This window comes from Anser brachyrhynchus, assembly GCF_964034855.1.
Source record: "Anser brachyrhynchus genome assembly, chromosome: 20".
Taxonomy (NCBI): Eukaryota; Metazoa; Chordata; class Aves; order Anseriformes; family Anatidae; genus Anser; species Anser brachyrhynchus.
In genome coordinates, this window is record NC_137713.1 from 7,169,685 (window position 1) to 7,186,472 (window position 16,788).

The window sequence follows — 16,788 nt, forward strand, 5'->3', positions numbered from 1 at the left end:
AAGAAAGTTGCTTCATTTACCTGTTCCTGGAACTACAGCGTGAGTGTGGCTATGGTAGCTGAGACCCAAAATCCATTTATGCAGCGGATGTGATGCTTCCCCAGGGCTCTCCTCCAGCCTCCCACAGTGATCTGAGCGTCTCCTTTCATCCAGGCTGTTCTGGTTTGATGAGCTACAAAGGACATCTGTTAGGATTTCTGACAAAGGGCACATGGCCGTTGCTGGAGCAGTGCTGATATGGAAAAGGAGCTCTTCTGGTGGGTCGCTCATTCATGTCTTATTAAAGGCTATGCAAGTTGTTACTGTAGTAGGACTGCTAGAGCTTTGGGGAGTTGCTTTTTTACACTTCAGAAAACCCAAATGGTTAGTATTTAATTTCATTTGTTGATGGAAATCATTCAGCAAGGCAAAGCATTAGCAGCAAAGCAAGTGCTAATGAAGCTGGTGGCTGCAGCACCAGCAGTGTGACCTGTCCTCTACCACCTTTGGTCTGGGCAGCTGTCCTGCTCTGTGAGCCTGCCTTGGCGGCACAAAAACAGACAAGAGGCAGAAAGCAAGGTACCGAAAATGTCTGTGTGAGAGCCACAGCCGAGTCTGCAACAAGATACCTGCAGCCCACCGGGAGGTCAGTCTGTGCACGGTCAGGCCTGCAGTTAAGAAGATGTCTTGAGCAGGATTAGCCCAGATCAAGCGACCTGCTAGCAGCTCTGCTCTCAGCTCGGGTCAGCCCTTCCACCTGATTTTTGTTCAGTAAGTGCCTGGTGTTCCTCGCTGCGATGTTCTTGAGTGCATGCCCTCAGCCAGCTCCTTGAGCTTAACTCTTGGTTTGGGGTCTGAAGGAGGGGGGAGGCAGCACTTGTCTCCTTTTAACCTGTGAATTATCACTCCATGAAATGCATAGCTGCTCGGAAAGCTCTGGCTGTGCTGCAGATGCAAGGCAACCTGGTCGCTGAGCCATGGTGGTTGCAGTGTCAGTCAGTTCCTGGCTCCTCCTTCCCATTATTTCTTGAAGCTCCAAATATCTCACGTCGTGTTGCAGAAGGGATTGTAACCCCTCCGGATCACATGAACACTTCAGCAAAGTCACTTCGTTACAAGCTACTGTTAAAATGCAAATAAACCCTTCTGATGCAGTAACTCCAGCAGTGCTGGAGTTCATAAGTCAGGATAACTGCACGCAGCAGCTGAAGTCGTGGGGCAGGTGCTTTCAGAGCAGAGCAGCCACGACGCCATCTGAGCCAACTAATGCGAAGTGAAGACACCGATGCGGGCTGGGAAGAGGTGCTGGTGCTGGTCCTGTTGATGCAGGGCAAGCCTGGCCTCTCCTGCAAATCCACGTGGCTGCTCGAGCGCTGTCGTGGCAGGGTGGTTTGGAGCTGTGGTGGGACTAAAGAAAATGCCCTGTTGAAGGGCTTTGTGTCGGGTGGCCAGGGCTCCGTGTTCATCCCCTGCTTATCATCGCAGACAGAGGCTCTGTGCGCTGTACCAAGAGGTGAGCCTGCCAGCTTTGGGCTCAGGACTGGGGTTTTGTGGTGCTGCAAGCTCCCAACCCCAAGCTGCCCATTGACCCTGGACCATCCCGAGCTGGAGCAGCTGTCCTTCACCGCTCCGCATCACAGCAAGCACTCATCCCAGCAGGGCTCGCAACAGTGCTGTCACAGTCCTGTCCTCATGGCAATCTGCTCTCGTGGCAGGCAGGATCACAGCCTCTCTCCTTCAGGAGCAGCTGCCTAATGGATGAATGGAAACGGTTAAGCAGAGCGGCCAGCCCTTGGGAATTGGTTCAGCATCGCCTCACGCCTGACTAATGTCTGCTTCTTCCCTTCTGCCTCTCACTACAGATGGGAGAAGACGCTCAGTGGGTAATTGGTTCCTGTTCCCTCTGTCTTCCTCCTCCCCTCGTGCTCACGTCGCTGCTACCATCTCTTCAGCCTCTGGAGGCTGGAGGAAAGTTAGCTCCGAGGTGTCTTGGCGGACTGGGTGCTCGGCACCTGTAGTTTCTGAACCAGGTGCTGCGGGAGGGCGACAGGCAAGAAAGATGGGGAAAGAGACTTCTGTGCCGCTGCGATGGGCAGCACAGCCCAGACCTGGTGTGGAACATGTTGTATTCTTTATTTTTCCCCCTTAAATCTCTACGTCGATATGTTGTCACTTCTCCTTTCGCTGCCCAGGCAGAGCCAGCTCTGAAGCTGCCCGCCGCCTGGAGCTTGCTGTGCAGCCTCGTGCCACCCACCAGCAGCGCTCGGTCTCAGGAGCCCCGGGGGTGGCAGACCCCTGCGCACACACCCCCTGAGGAGCAGACCTGGGCTGCAGTGGCATCAGGTCAGAGCTTCCCGGCATCACCAAGAGCTCTTCTTTTTACCATGAAGCGAAGATGCTGGGTGCGATCTAGGGATGTAAGGAGGCTTGTGATAAATTCTCTGAGCCAATGAATTTTTCCTCCTCCTTGTAGGGAGTGAGAGCTGGAGACTTGACTCAGGGCAAGCAACAAATTCAGGTTCTACTCTTACCCCAAGGCTTGACAGCCAGGGAAAATGGAAGATTGACAGATAGCTTGAGGAACGCCATGAGTCTCTCCTTCCCTTGCTTGCAGTGAGCACACGGAGATACCAGTGTTTCTTCAAGGCTGGATTCCTAACCTGCAGCCTCTTGTGAGTGTAGTAGGAAATGGCAGAACAGTTAACATCTGGCTCGATTATGCAGAGTTATTCCGTCATTTCCATAATACCCTTTGTGAAATGCTTGCTGCCTGATAAACCAGTCTTTTTCCTGCCTCAGACAACAGTACCAGAAATCCTCCATGCATACAGTCATCTGGAAATGAACTGGATTATTTACAGTTTTTTTTCCTCTGGACTTCACTGCCTGTCAGCATAAAGTGTGAAGTTCATCTGTGTGCAAGACTGTGAATAGAGATGAGGTGTAATAGATGCATTTATTACTCCTTAGTGAGCCAGTAACAAGGTGTAAATGATCTGATCTATTCCTCTAAAAACATCTTGGCTGAAGAGCAGTCTGTAGAACAAAACTGTGCTCTGCCAGGCTGTCTCAGTCAGAGACCTGACAGTGTAATCAGTGCTATTTTACAAGCTCGGTATTAATTGGATTTGAATCTTCTGGCTGGCTTTCTTTGGTCCAATTGATCCTTCTTTTGACTTTGGAATCGCTCTCTCTTATCTGTCATCTAAGTAAGCGAAGAAAAACTGGACTCTGCGCTGCCCTGCCAGAGGCAGCGAGAGGCTGGGGCTGTGTGCGGAGAGGCGGCAGTTGCAGACGATGAGGGACCTCCTATAAAATTCCCCATGACCTCAGGTAGGGATAAACTGAGACCCACAGTGGGGAAAAAAAAGGAAAAAACCCTCACCCCCTGGTCTCACTTCTTCCTACACACGTCATCACAGCATGATCCATGTCTGAACGTGACAAAAAGCTGCGCTAGGCAAAAAGTGCTGTGGTCTCCTGAGCAAGAGCCTAGGACACAGTCCTGGAGATGTCTCTGTAGTGAGTAACTGCTGCAGGTCTGTGCTTGCTCTCCTGGCTATCAGTCACCTGTCGAGTGCCTTATAAATATTCACGGGAGTCATGTTGTACCCGCCAACAGCACTTGTAGCCAGGTTTGGCGTCTGTCCTGAGCACTGAAATCTCTCAAGTGCCTGGAATGGTGCGGATGTTTAAAAAACGGGCTTTGTCACTGAGAAAGTGGTTCAGGTGCTTTGCAAAGAGAGTTCATGGTAGGACAGCTGCAGGATGGCCTGGGAGACGGGCTCTAGAGAGGTTATAGTGTTCATGGGGGACGTGCAGCTGGGTTCAGCAGCTATTCCAACTGCCTCCAAATGTGTCTGTGCAGCTCAGCAGAGACCATTACCGAAACACCCCAGTGCGCTGCCAGGTCTCCACTATTCGAGTGGCCCATTAGGTTAGGAGGCTGCTTTTGCCTTCCCCAAGGGAGGGGCAGCAGTCTTCAAAGGGAAAACAAAGCTCATCTAAATGGGCTTCGGTGAGAGCAGCTACGTTCCCTTCCCTTTGTTCCTGGTCATTGAGAAGAGCCGCGTGGCAGCGAGATGCAGCGAGGCGCATTGTGGTTTTGCCGTCCTTCGGAGCTGTTCCCTCGAAAAATAAAGCGTTCAGGAAGCGAGCTTCCTGTCAGGTTTATTTTTATTCCCTTTCACAGTTACCCCACTGGGTTTTGTAGAGCTGCTCGGGACTGCTGGCAGCCAGCATTGTGGGCTGAAGGAGAAGCGCTGATGCGTGAAACGTGGCGGATTGCGCAGGCTGCGGGGCAGATGACAGGCGCACGAGGGAGTGAGGGTTTGGTTTTATTAACCTGGCAAACGCTCCTCCTTTCTGCAGCTAGGTGTAGGGGGTACTTCTCCAAACAGCTCTGCTCACAAAACAGCTAAAAAAAGCCCCTCTGTTCCCTGTGCTTTCCCATCATTGCATTTCTGTCTGTCCTGTACGTGGCCAGTGAGGGAGACGCGCTCGCAGCGGTGCAGCTGAGCGAGCTCTGCTCCGGCCGTCTGACCCTCGGCTTAAATGAACTCGGTCTTTCTCTCCTCTCTCTCCTTCTCTCTTTCAGCTTGGCAGTGACCTTGGCGGGGGCATTGGAGGAAGTCCGGCAGTAAGTGCCATTCCGTTTTTTTCCCCAACTTAAAAAGCTGCTCAGAGCTCGGGGTTTTTAAACCCATCCTTACCCATTATGTGCGGGAAGATGCTCAAATCCCTGGAGAGGTTTGAAAATGGATGACCGGAGCCAAAACCCAAAGGTCCCAACCTATGTTGCTTTGAGTCAAGCTGTCACCTGGGCTCTCCTAAGAGCAGCCAAGGCCAGAGCTGTTGACTTTGCTTAGCTCTTCTCTCTCAGAGCTTTTAGTTTGAGCACCAGCATTAACATTTTGGTACTCCCAATCCACGTGCAACTGCTTTGGCAGCTGAAAGGCCAAAGGTGCTAACTTGTCTGCTCATACAGCCTGTTCTGTTGTAACCCTAACCCAGTGTCACCACGGGCTTGTCAGAACTGAGTAGCTTTTCTCCTCCCAAAAGCCACATACGACTTTTCCTGGACATCAGGATCCCATAAAGGTGCTCTGAGCTTTCCTAACATGCAGGGTCAGCGCTGCGCTCTGCCTGCCACCGGCTTCCTTTTCTGTGCCTGTGCTCTGAGAGTGTCCTAGTGCCTTGAGCACTTGCCCAGGATATGGGAGACTTCCAGGCTGCTTCAAAGCACCCTTGGCTTCAAATGCATACCAGCTTCTTTCAGGAAAGCATTGGAAAATGATGCAAAATGGCTTGGAGACACAGCAGGCAGGAGGGAGTGTGCCTCCAACCCATGGTCAAAAGCAATCTCCCAGAGAAAGCTCCAGTCCCTCCTCCTAGCACTGTGTTGCCAGTAGTTCAATGAGAAAAGCATGCTCAGTTCTGGAAGGAGGGCCCTTGAAACACTTCTTGTGGCTGCAGTCATTCTCTCTGCTCCTTTCCCTGTGACTCTCGCATTCCTGTCTAACTTCGGCATGAGGGCAGAGGAGAGCCTGTGGCATGGTTTGCCTGTAGCCCCCAGGCAGCACGCTCCAGAACATGGGAGATGTTTACTCTGCAGAGATCACACCTCCAAAGTCAGGTTTCTGCTTTCCTGGGCCAGCATAAACCCACCACCCAGTTCCCTAAAACCGCCACTCCTCCCTGTCCAAAGGGTTGGTTGTAAAACGCCCTCTCAGGTAGGTTCCCAAGGACAGAATAGGAGTGAGATCTCAGACACAGCACCAGTATTTCCTGCTGCCTGCCTTGGTCATTCTGCCTGTTCTGGGCTGCTGACTGGCGAATCCTGTCCTCAAGCACTTAATTCTTCCTGCTCACAGTAAGACAACTTGGAAGTGTAACTTGGGTGTTATCATCCCCCTAGGAGCTGGGCACCTGAGGCTTAATGTCCCAAGTTTGGTGTCCTCTTTGAAGTCCAGGGGGAAGGATTGCCCTTGTTGCAGAAATGCTGTCCCCAGGCAGAGAGATCGCTGGTTCTGCTTCATGCAATGGACCTTTTGAACCACAGTGCTAAGAATGCAGAGCTCTTGCTTTGGGTGGGAGTACACGATATAGTTTTGCCTCCCTTGCTATCTCTGGATATGCAAAATCTTGCAGATTCCCGAAGACTGGTACAATTGAGGGAAGATTTGAAGCATCTTGTCTTTTCCCTGGGCTTATGTAGGGTAGATCCATAAAGCACACTGTCTTTTTAGGAAGGAGCAATGGAGAAGAAAGACTTCTCTATGGTGGGAATAGATTACTGGAACTATAAAAATGATGTGAAAGCTATTGCATGGTTGAGGTGACAGCCGAGCGTAGGGATTAGTTGCCAAGAGCTTTCGAATTCAAATGCATTATTTAGCACTATTGATAATTCTGCAGGGAAGCTGCAAATGGCTTTAAAATATTTAGGATTTTGCCCAAGTTCATGCTTTATTTAATAAATAGTGTTCTTCATATGTGATGTTAATCGGTGCCTGTTCTTTTTAACCCCTCCAGGTGGGGCAGACCTACATTCCCTCTTCTGTGCCAGCCACCTTTGCCCCTTCACCCACCCCAGCTGTGGTGAGCAGTGGACTCAACGATCTCTTCGAACTCTCGTCTGGTATAGGCATGGCTCCTGGAGGATATGTGGCTCCAAAGTCTGTACGTAAGGGAAAAGAACAACCTCAGTATGTTGCCATACCTTGGGCTGCAGGGACTGAAACTGCTCACACGTTCCCTCAGTTGTTGGTCTCAGGTGCTATCGGGGCATCTTTGTTCAATTCTTTTGCGTTATGTTTGCCCTAGGTTTTTCCTGGACAGAGTAGTGATTTGTAGGAGACAGTATTAGTTACATGCTTCTGGTTTGTTTTTTTGTTGTTATTTTTGTTTTTCTTTAGCAGCTCCTTCATTTTTCATGTAACAATATTACTGTAAAGAATAGCATATAGCAGCTGTGCGAATTTCAATTTTATCGGACAAGTTTTTTTGGAGACCTACTTTCTCATCATGCTTTGCCAGGACACTGAGGGCAGGATACCATTAGCTACAGTTTTCCTGGAAGACTCGTTTATTCGAAGGAATCGAACATGATGCTGAAGATAAACTCGTGCTTGGGATGAGCACTCCACAATGTAATGCAGATAAATGCTCTGTTAGCGACAGAGCTCTGCAGCATTCATTAGATACACAGAGCTTGGTTTTGGTAACAGGCTGTGGAGCAACCACAGCAAGTTCAGGGTTAGCCATCCATGCCTCAAAGGGAATAAACAAAAATTTGCACTCTTATTAAATAGTCAAGGGGCATATAAACTAAAATCAGCCAGAGATTCTAGAATTCATAGGATACTGCAAAGCATACTCAAAACTTTTGGTGTGTATCTGCTTGGTTATGTACTGTATAAGACCAAGTACAAAAGAACCCACTAATTCTGAGCTAAATATTTCTATCTGAACCACTCAAATCCGATTGTTTGTTGTTTTTTTTTCCACAAATATTATTTGGGAATCCAGAATACAAACAGCTAATAGTATTGGCCCTGTGGTTTTATTTGGTACAAACTTTAGTATTGTCCTGCCTCTAATAGCCCAACAAATCCTTGGAGAAGCCTGTCCATCAGTAGACACGGTAAGTCTCCCGTTAGTGTGATGGACACAAGCTTTCACTGTTTCTTGTGCACACCAATGTTATACTTAAATTCCTACGTGAATGCTGTGAACAAATATGCATTAGGAGCAGCAAGCTAATTTCTCGTTGGTGAGTTTGATCCTTTCAGCACCCCACATTGTATCTTCCTTGTAGTTTCTTTAGCATCTGCGGGCTTAATGTGCCAAGGTAGCAGGATTTCCTAACTGAAGACTTTCCTGTTAGGAAAACCGTGCTTGTTTGTCTTCAGGCTATACTTCTCATGCTGAGTGAGATCTCCTGTGTTCCAGGTTTGGTTGCCTGCAGTGAAAGCTAAAGGATTGGAGATCTCCGGCACATTCAGTCACAGGCAGGGACACATCTACATGGAGATGAACTTCACCAACAAGGCTTTGCAGCACATGACCGACTTTGCCATTCAGTTCAACAAGAACAGGTAAGAAATCAATACACTTTGTCTGCTATCGTAAAAAAGCTTGCACGTTCCTATGACAGGAGTCTGTCTGCACTGCTAGATACTGCTACCTTTTACGTGGGTGTGTAATACAGTCCTGGAAACAGCTGGGTGATACAGCCTGAACTCTTCATCCCACCACAGTTGAGTGAGAGAGATGAAAACACAAACTGATAAATCCATGGTGTTTTTCAGTTGTCCTGGTACTGCAGCCTTCCTCCACTGAGGAGTCAGGCAGGAGATGGTCCCATCATTCTCCTGGCTTTGAAGCAACATCTTCCCCATTTAATCTCTGCAGAGTTTTAAAGCCACCTCTTGAGTTGTTAGGCAGGTTAGTGGTTTTATAGCCAGTAAGTGCCCTAAGGAAAGTGAGAGCATAAACAGGAAAGCATTTGAGCTGCACAAGTACCAATCCCAAATGCCTTTACCTCCTGACTTAATTGCTGTGCTGCCCCTCAAACTGTCTGGAAGTACAGGTCTCATTAATAAAGCTATTTGTCAATGAAGAAGTTGCAAGGTAAGAGCCTACGGCACATGTTTTTCCAGTAATTGGCAGCAAAATGACTTTGTCAGAAGGAACAGCCACTTCAGTGTTTAGAATATACAAATTGTTCTCGGAAACACATCCTAGCCAGGAGATGTGACATGGCAGTGCAACCCCAGTGTCTTCCCATAAGTATCCTTCCCAGTCACAGAGCACGTAGCGTGCTTTGTTGTAGATTGTTGTGAGCAGTGCATTGAGGATTGGGCTGATTCTTATCAAGGCTGTAAGGAGTATCTTGTGATCCCTTCACAGGAAGAGGGTTCTCTGTAAAGAAAGTCCGCTGAAACCATCTCTTTAATATCACTGTTAGCCTTGCAAATTTGGGATTTCTTGGGACGAATAATATTTACTTACAAAAGACATTATGCTACGTAATCTTAGTAAATGTTCTCCCTGGACTGCTGTATTTTCTGGAGAGTTTTTGTTAAGCTGCTATATGCGAATGTTTCATGCAAATTGGCCTGGGAAAAAAAGGCGTTTTGCGTTTGATTTTTCCCTATACATCAAGCTGTGTTCTAGCCACACCTACGTGGTGCTTCTCAAGGATGTAAGTTTAAATACTGTACAGGAAAAAAGCAGTTCCTTCTTTTGCAGCATATCAGCACACGCTTTGTATATAATCTACTACTATTTACTCTTCTACAAACACTTTTCTCGTGTCACCATTTTCCACTGTGTCTGTGTTGGAAAGAGTTGCGGTGGACTGGCTCTGGGTTTAACCGTTAAGGCTTGTGATGGGGAAGTTTCTGTTCCTGCTGCTACTAATCACCTTCACTGCAGTCTTGGGATAAAGCATGGGGGGAGGGAAAAAAAAGCTAGAGCTCTAGTGTGCTGTAATATCACGGCCACTTAGTAGGAAAATGCAACTTTCTTTCCCTTCAGAGAATAAGGAAAAACACCAGGGCTTTTGTCTCCCAAGGTGAAACAGCTGCAGACAGCAAATCACATGGCTAGGCCCTTGCTGACAGTGTTCTCTTTTCAGCTCCCAAGAGCTGAAAACTGAGGAGAACCGAGAATGGTGCATCTGCTGGTTTCAGAAGGAGTGACATAACCAGTACATGTGCAGCTGGCTTTGTGCAAAGACACAATCAGTTTTCAGTGCCTGAAATAAAAATCCACACCTATACATCTTTGTTCCTATATGTGCTCTATCACCTCTGAGTTAATGTGAGTACTGCTAAAGAGAAATACGATCAGAAGTAGGCACCCGAAGTATCTCATGCATCTGCACTTCCACGTGCTTTTGAAAAGAAGCCCTGACATTGTACAGAAGTGTTACGCTAGATGTTAGCTACTTTTCCTCTTCTCTACACTAAGCAGAGGTGCCTGTGGAATTAAGTGCCACTTGGACTTAAGAGGCAAGCAAACATTTGCTTTGCTGTGGTGTGTGTCCCCAGCTAAAAGAGTCTCGAACTAAGCAACAGAGCCAGGATTAAGTCCAGGCACTGCCACTGGGGACCAGACAGCCAGCTCGTTGATTTATTTGTTCTGCAGTGCTCTGTTACAAACCACATATTCCTCCTTGCTTATGTATTTGTTTCTGTATCAGCTTCAGTTCCTTCTTCCATAGCTCCCAATAATAAACAGCCATGCGGTGTGTGATGTACTCCACTCCTAGTGCTCTGCAGCTCTTCAAGAGAGAGCCCAGAGGCCTGAGCTTGCTTCCTCCTTCTGAGTCCAAATGCCGCTCCTTGCTGTGCAGTCTGCTGCTCAGCACACAGTCTGTTATCATGCAGGTGATTGAACTGTTCCCAGATGCTGCTTCCCTGAGCAGGATGTGCACATTGTCAGGGAGACCGCCCTGGTTCACTTTTCTCTGCTTTGTCCTGCTTTGAGTATCTGCCATGGTGCAGTCAGCTGTGTTCCTTTTCCTGGAGTAATAGCAAGGGCAGCTCAGGAGAGGGCAGGTGAGCCAGCTTGTGCTTGGCAAAAAGGTGTAGAGGTGTTGTCCTCATAAAGTCAGTCTGGGGCTCTCCAGAAATGCAGTACTGCTGTCATCACCTCTGCTTTTCTCTTGCGTAGCTTCGGAGTCATCCCGAGCACCCCGTTGGCCATTCACACACCTCTGATGCCAAACCAAAGCATTGATGTCTCCCTGCCCCTCAATACCCTGGGACCAGTCATGAAAATGGAGCCTCTGAACAACCTCCAGGTAAGAATTGCCCCTTCTGGGCTGGGGGAAGATCAGCTGCTCAGCCTGTTTTGTTTATCCCAACACAATGTAGTAAGACTCTAAAAACAAAATCCGGTGCATATAGGGTAACCAGGCAAAACCAGAAGGTTATACAGATGTGGGCTGTGAGTCTGGCCAAAACTTCTTCCTGTTCCTTCCTCTGAAGCAGATTTCTTGAATTTTGTTACTTGCCTTTTCAAATGCTTCAAAGCCAGTGCTTGTATCTGTGTAAGGTCTATGTATGCTCCAGCAACACATCTGTGTAAACACGTCGTGAGGTTTGGTTGGGCTTATGAACTGGAGCTGGTGTGAACAGAGTGAGCACATCCCTGTGGTGGAGCAGGTAGTGAGAAATACCAGCAAGGACTGAGGCAATTAAAGGAGTTGCAGAAAAGATGGCAACTGCCATGTGATCAGTATTTCTCTAGTGCTCTTAATTTCCAGGTGCTCTACAAAGGCATTGGCACATCCTTGCCTCCAGATAGATGAAGCCAAAGCAAACAAGATGTGTCCCATGAAAGGCAGGGGAGAAGTGACATAAGCAGTGCACGTTTCATTAACGAGGCTGTTGTGTGCAAACTGGGGACAGCATTCCATAAAATAGGCTTTTTATCAGATGGCACTGCCGTAGGCAAGACAGACCAGGGAGTTATTGCCCCCTGTTTGGACATGGGGCTGTCTGTGTCAGTACTCGCATGCCTCAAGGGCAGTGGTCCTGCACAGGCTGCTGTAGCTGAAGCACTTGTTGGGCAGACACGGTCCTCACCTGGAAGAATCCTGTCCCCACTGCTATCTCCTGCAGCTGCTCTGGAGTTGGACTCCGTGACTGTCCCTGCTCTGTGTAGGTGGGTCCTCCAAGATGCTTTTCCCAGTATCCAGTTAATGTGCACTGCAGCACGTCCCGCTTGCCTCATGCCTACAGGAGAAGGGAACTAGGCTGGGTTCCTGTAACGTAGCAGTCCATAGAGGGGAATATTTTGAAGCAGCTCATTCTCTTTTTAGATTGAGAATGCAATGAAAGTTACTATTTATTCTGCCTGAGCAACTGTTTTTTTCCCCTACTCTTGACTTCCATTCTGGTGCTTATGACTTATTGATGAGTCTTTGGGCAAACAGCTTGAAATAGCTTCTCTGGCGCTCAAACGAGCAGTCCTACACTCAACTCTGAGCTCAGTCATGCGACTGGGGGAGCATGCGGACAGGGAGGGAATTACATGTGCTTCAGCGGGCTCTTCTGCCTTATGGAAGAGCTGGATTCCCTCTGCATCCATGTCACAAGGATGCGTTGCATCGCTGCCTCTGGGTCAGCTGATGTGAACTCCACCACTTGCTCTGAAGGGAGCAGAAGTCTAGATGACGTGATCTGCCTCTGTAACACGAGAGATGCTCTCAATGAAGCATTCTCAAGTTGCTGCTTCCTTTGATCAGGAAGGAAGTGAAGTATTTGGGTTATTAAATCTCTAAAGGAATCAGAACGCAGTTTCTTGTAGCTTCTTCTGCTAGAACAAAGCGAAGAGAAAACATGCGAGGAAACCTCCAGCTACCTTATATTGAGACAGCAGAGCATTCATTAGTGCCAGACTTAGCTGCTAATTTGCTAGCTCCCTCATTGCCATAGAAGTTGGCTGCCCTTTTACAATTAGGGAAGCTGCCATATGGAGTAATAGTATATTTCTCTGCAAAGAGTTGAATCATGATAGCAGATGCCAAGTTAAAAAGAGCACTCCCCTTACTTTCCTGACAGCAGTGGGTTTGATGGAGATCTGTCATTGCCCTGACAGCCAAGGCTCTGGGTTTGTTTTGTGAGTTCATGTAAAAATTATCTGTCTTGAAACATTCAGAAATCATTTTGGTGACCTACTTAGGGAACAATTTATAGCACAATATAGGAGTAGAGAATACAAATGTCCGTGTATTCATTGAAGAACCAAAACACTCATCAAGCTGAATTTGCTTAATGCAGTTTTTCTGAGCTGGGAAACGTTGAAGTAGATTCAGGGCTGGTTTGAACCTGAGGACCTTCTGTTCATCTCCTATTCCGGTGGGGCTTTTTCTGTTTTAGTAACAAGAAAAATAAGTCCTCAAGTAACCAAACCGATAGCTTTTAACTTTTTGTCATGTTAATTAAGAACTTCAAAGGCTAGTTGTACATTCCTTAGGCAACTATTTCGGAAGTAATGAACTCAAGTCTTGTTCAGGTTATTTTTATTACCATTTCTAATCTTTCACCCGGTACAGCTGGTTTAATCTTAACACTTGTAATCATGGGAAGGAACTAAAATATTTGACAAGTTAACAAAAAGCCCTTTTTACAAGAAGATGAAGGCTGAAATATTTTCAGGAGTTTATGTAGGTAAAATATAACTACGGTTCCCAATTAAACAGTCATCTGTGTGCCAGTTGTCTTGCATCTTGTGATAACGAAGAGCAGACTGCTCCCTCCCATCCCAACACAGCGATGCTAATTTTCTTGACCCGTTGAGATCAAGATTCAGGTTCAACACCTAGTCAAGCAATGATTTATTCAAAGGATAAGGCCAAAGTTGGACTGGGCACAGCACTGTAGGGCTGAATTCTCAAAGAGGAAAATGGGTTCTGAAATTGGATTTTACATTGGTGAGGAACAGTAATTCTTTCCGGATGGTTCTTGGTCTTAAAGCAAAATTTGGAATAAGAAACTGCCTGGAATTATTAGAGCCCTCCTATGCTACCGCTGTTCCTAATAAATGGCCTTTCAAGGGTTGTGAAATGCTATGAAGTCAGAATACTCTATTTGTTCATTTGTGTACACAAAAATTGCTCCCATAACCGTGGGAAAGGGTGAAGTGGAGCCAGCCTGCTGAGTTTCCGAGACCAAGCCTGGCCTGTCATGTCACAAGGCTGATAATCTCTTTTGTGAGATGGTAACTACTTGCAGGAGTCAATACAATCAAAAACAAGCTGCAGGGACCCCCGGAGCTGTAGAGAGACTGAGCCTGGAGCATTGCTGTTCTCTTGGGATAAACATTCAAAACTGACAATCAGTGCGTTGCGTTCCCCGGTGTTACCTGCTGTCAGCTACCAGGGCTGGTAGTTGCAGCTATCGAACACACAACTGAAAGAAGCACAGCTTCAGTTTTCCAAAATGCCCATAAAATGTTTTGGACTGGACTGGCAAGCACAGAAGGGGATGATCTGCCAGCTGCATCTCTTCCTGGAAAGTGACACTTGGAAATACAGACCTCTCCCTTGCTGCTAAGCAGTGTGAGGTGCAGAACGTTTGTATTTCTTCCAGTGACTTTGGCAAAGCATTATTTCCGTAAAGGCAGATGAAGGTACAACTTTTCTCAATGAGAAAAGATCAGTCATGCTAACACACCAGATCGTACCTACCCTTCCAAGCTCAGCTCTGCTCTAACTCCTCACCTGTGCTCCTCCCCTCTGCGGTTTCTCACTGGCAGTGCAGAGCTGTTGGAGCTCTCATTCACGAGAAGTGTTAATGCATCTTGGGTCACAAATGCAGAGCCCTCAGCACTTGGCAACAGATTTCACACTATCACCTCTCCATGAAAACAAGGCTGAGAACTGGCATGAGCAGCGAGTCCAGACTAGATGTCATTGTCTTTGGAGCCCGCTTGATAAATGGCATGATACCTGCCTGCGTGAGCTGTGTCAAGCTCACTGGACCAACCATCAACAGCCTTGGGTAGTTAAAAATGGAAGGGTTTTTTTTGGGTTTGTTGCCTGGATTATTTTTTTCAACAGCCTTTACAAGCAAGAGTTTTATTCCAGCGTAGAGGAGAACCCCCGGCAGGCTCTCAGAAGTAACACTCACATCATGGCTCGACATCTGCGGCCGGCTCCTAGCTCAGCTGTGGGAAGCTGCTGGTTGCTGACTGAGGACAGGTCTGGCACATGGCGCAGCACGTTTTATCAAATGTGTGTTTTGAATTTCTCATCCGGCCGGGCACACGTGAGCGTGCAGCCCTCCCCCAGTAACTCGCTGTTCTGACCATTGACGTAAGCGATGTGCCTGCAGCCGGCCAAGGGCGCAGCACCCAGCCTGGCTGTGCACGCACAGCTCCACTGTCCGGGCTCGGGACTTGCGCCTGTAGGTAGAGCATGAGGCTGGCAGCGGCTGTCAAGCGCCTATAGATCCTGAGAACCCGACCTGTCAAACAAAATGAAGCGAAACAGTGAGCACTCCCTGGAGGCATCTGACAGCCAGAGCAGCAGACTGTCACAGAATAAACCATGACCTTGTGCTGGCAGAGGTAAAAAAAAAATAAAATAAAAAAAAAAAAAGACTCCGCAGAGTAGAGTTCTCGCTTTAACAGTTTGGCTGTTACCAGGCTCTAAAGCAAAACCAAACTCGAAGTAAATCCTTAATTTAGTGTAGGTGCTAATGGGATTCCAAGTGGGTATGTTGTGTACTTGCTGCTGATGGAAAGCATCTGTGTTGCTTTCAGACTTGACTTTGAAAGTTGGTTCTTACGCTCAAGTCTGGGATTTAAAGTGTCAGAAACCTATGTTATTGAAGAAGATAACTCAGTGTTGTTCTTATGAGGTACTTCTTCCCCAAAATACCGTATGTTGGCCATCAGAGCATTGCGCTACAAGGAAGGAAGCCAGAAGGGTAGGGTGATCATGCTGCAAGGTGAGCTAATATGTTCCAGGGGTTACTTCTATGAGTACCGTTTCCTTTAGTCAGATGGCCACAAACAAGATGTAAGTAATTGGGAGCCCTGTGCCAATTTCGAGTGCTTTCAGACCTTTTCAGCAGCGAAGCATCACATGAAAATCTGGCACCTTTTGACTTTTATCCCTCAGAAGCTTTGTAGTCTGCTTGACTAAATTCACAAGGTAGTAATCTTTTTCTTCTTTCAAAAAGATAGCAGATGGAAAGCCATTTTGATTCCAAATGCTTCTGTTTAAACTCTCAAATGTCTGAGGCTGGAAGTCTTGTTAAAGATTTAATAGTTCAAGTGCGGGTCGACAGGTTAAAGCTGCAAAGCCCCAGGCAAAGTTAGTCTGGACTGGAGAATTTATTGAACGCGAGTGGAGGTTCCTTTCAAGCATGTCAAACCTGGAGAGACTTCTCAGCTACTGATACCACTTCAAATGTCATTGATTGTCTTAGGCCCGTGCTCTCACCTAAGGAGCACTGGATTTTTTTGGCACGTGCCTGCTGTTAGCTGCTCAGTTTCTCACAGGCACTGCTCTGGATCTGCTTTCTGCCTGAGCGTTGCTTTTGTAGCCCATCAAGTGGCATTGGATGCTCCTGGTGTGGCAGTGCAGAGGCTGAGGCATGACCCTAGACAGCTGTTAGCAGCTGGCAGAGCCTCTTACCCACTTCGTGGTATGTGTTCCCCTGCCCACGTATCTGCAGGTTTCTGTGCCTGGACCTCATCTGGGGAACCACGGTGCGTGCCTGGCTGCTCTGAGAAGTGCGTGGTGTTTCGTGCTGGAAGCCAGTCTTGGAGAGCTTACCCATCTTGTCCCAGCGCTATAGGTTTTGGGAGGCTGCATCGTTTTCCTTTCCTGTTTGCAAAAATTATTTGTAACAGCTGATTCCTGCATCATTACAGATGCCTGCGAGGCGACATGGGATGTCGTTGCTCAATCCAGCGATGCAGTGTGGGGGGGAAGGCTGATGTGTGGCTTGCTGTGCTTTGCTGGGAAGAAATTACACTTCAGAGCATCTTAATTGTGTAGTTCTCCTGAGTACAGCCAAAGCAGCTTACTCAGTATGTTTCTGCAGAGTTGAGAAGCAGGTCAGCAGATACCTTTTTATAGCATTTTTGGAACTGCAGGGACAGGGTTAGCATATTAATTTGGTGTGAGCCTCTAGAACCGTGACTAGAGAGAAGGCACTGCTTCCCAGCCCCTCTTGTAAGGAACCTCTGTTGTATGGCAACAACAATTAGCTACAAAAGCTAAGTAATCTCTGTTGTTCTAAGGCAAAGCAATTAATCATTAAATCAGATTTGAGAGAG

At 47.5% G+C, this 16,788-nt stretch overlaps 1 protein-coding gene across 5 annotated transcripts in view; it reads left to right on the forward strand.

Annotated features, from left to right (window-relative positions):
* Positions 1–16,788, forward strand: part of AP2B1 (adaptor related protein complex 2 subunit beta 1) — an 83,453-nt gene that overhangs the window by 54,190 nt on the left and 12,475 nt on the right. For 4 of the 5 annotated variants that reach the window (XM_080563477.1, XM_080563478.1, XM_080563476.1 and 1 more), the window contains 4 exons: positions 4,577–4,618; positions 6,514–6,660; positions 7,933–8,078; positions 10,663–10,792. In XM_080563477.1, the coding sequence (XP_080419603.1) occupies positions 4,577–4,618; positions 6,514–6,660; positions 7,933–8,078; positions 10,663–10,792 (465 nt within the window). The remainder of the gene's footprint in view (positions 1–4,576; positions 4,619–6,513; positions 6,661–7,932; positions 8,079–10,662; positions 10,793–16,788) is intronic. The other variant, XM_080563479.1, reaches the window with a different exon arrangement.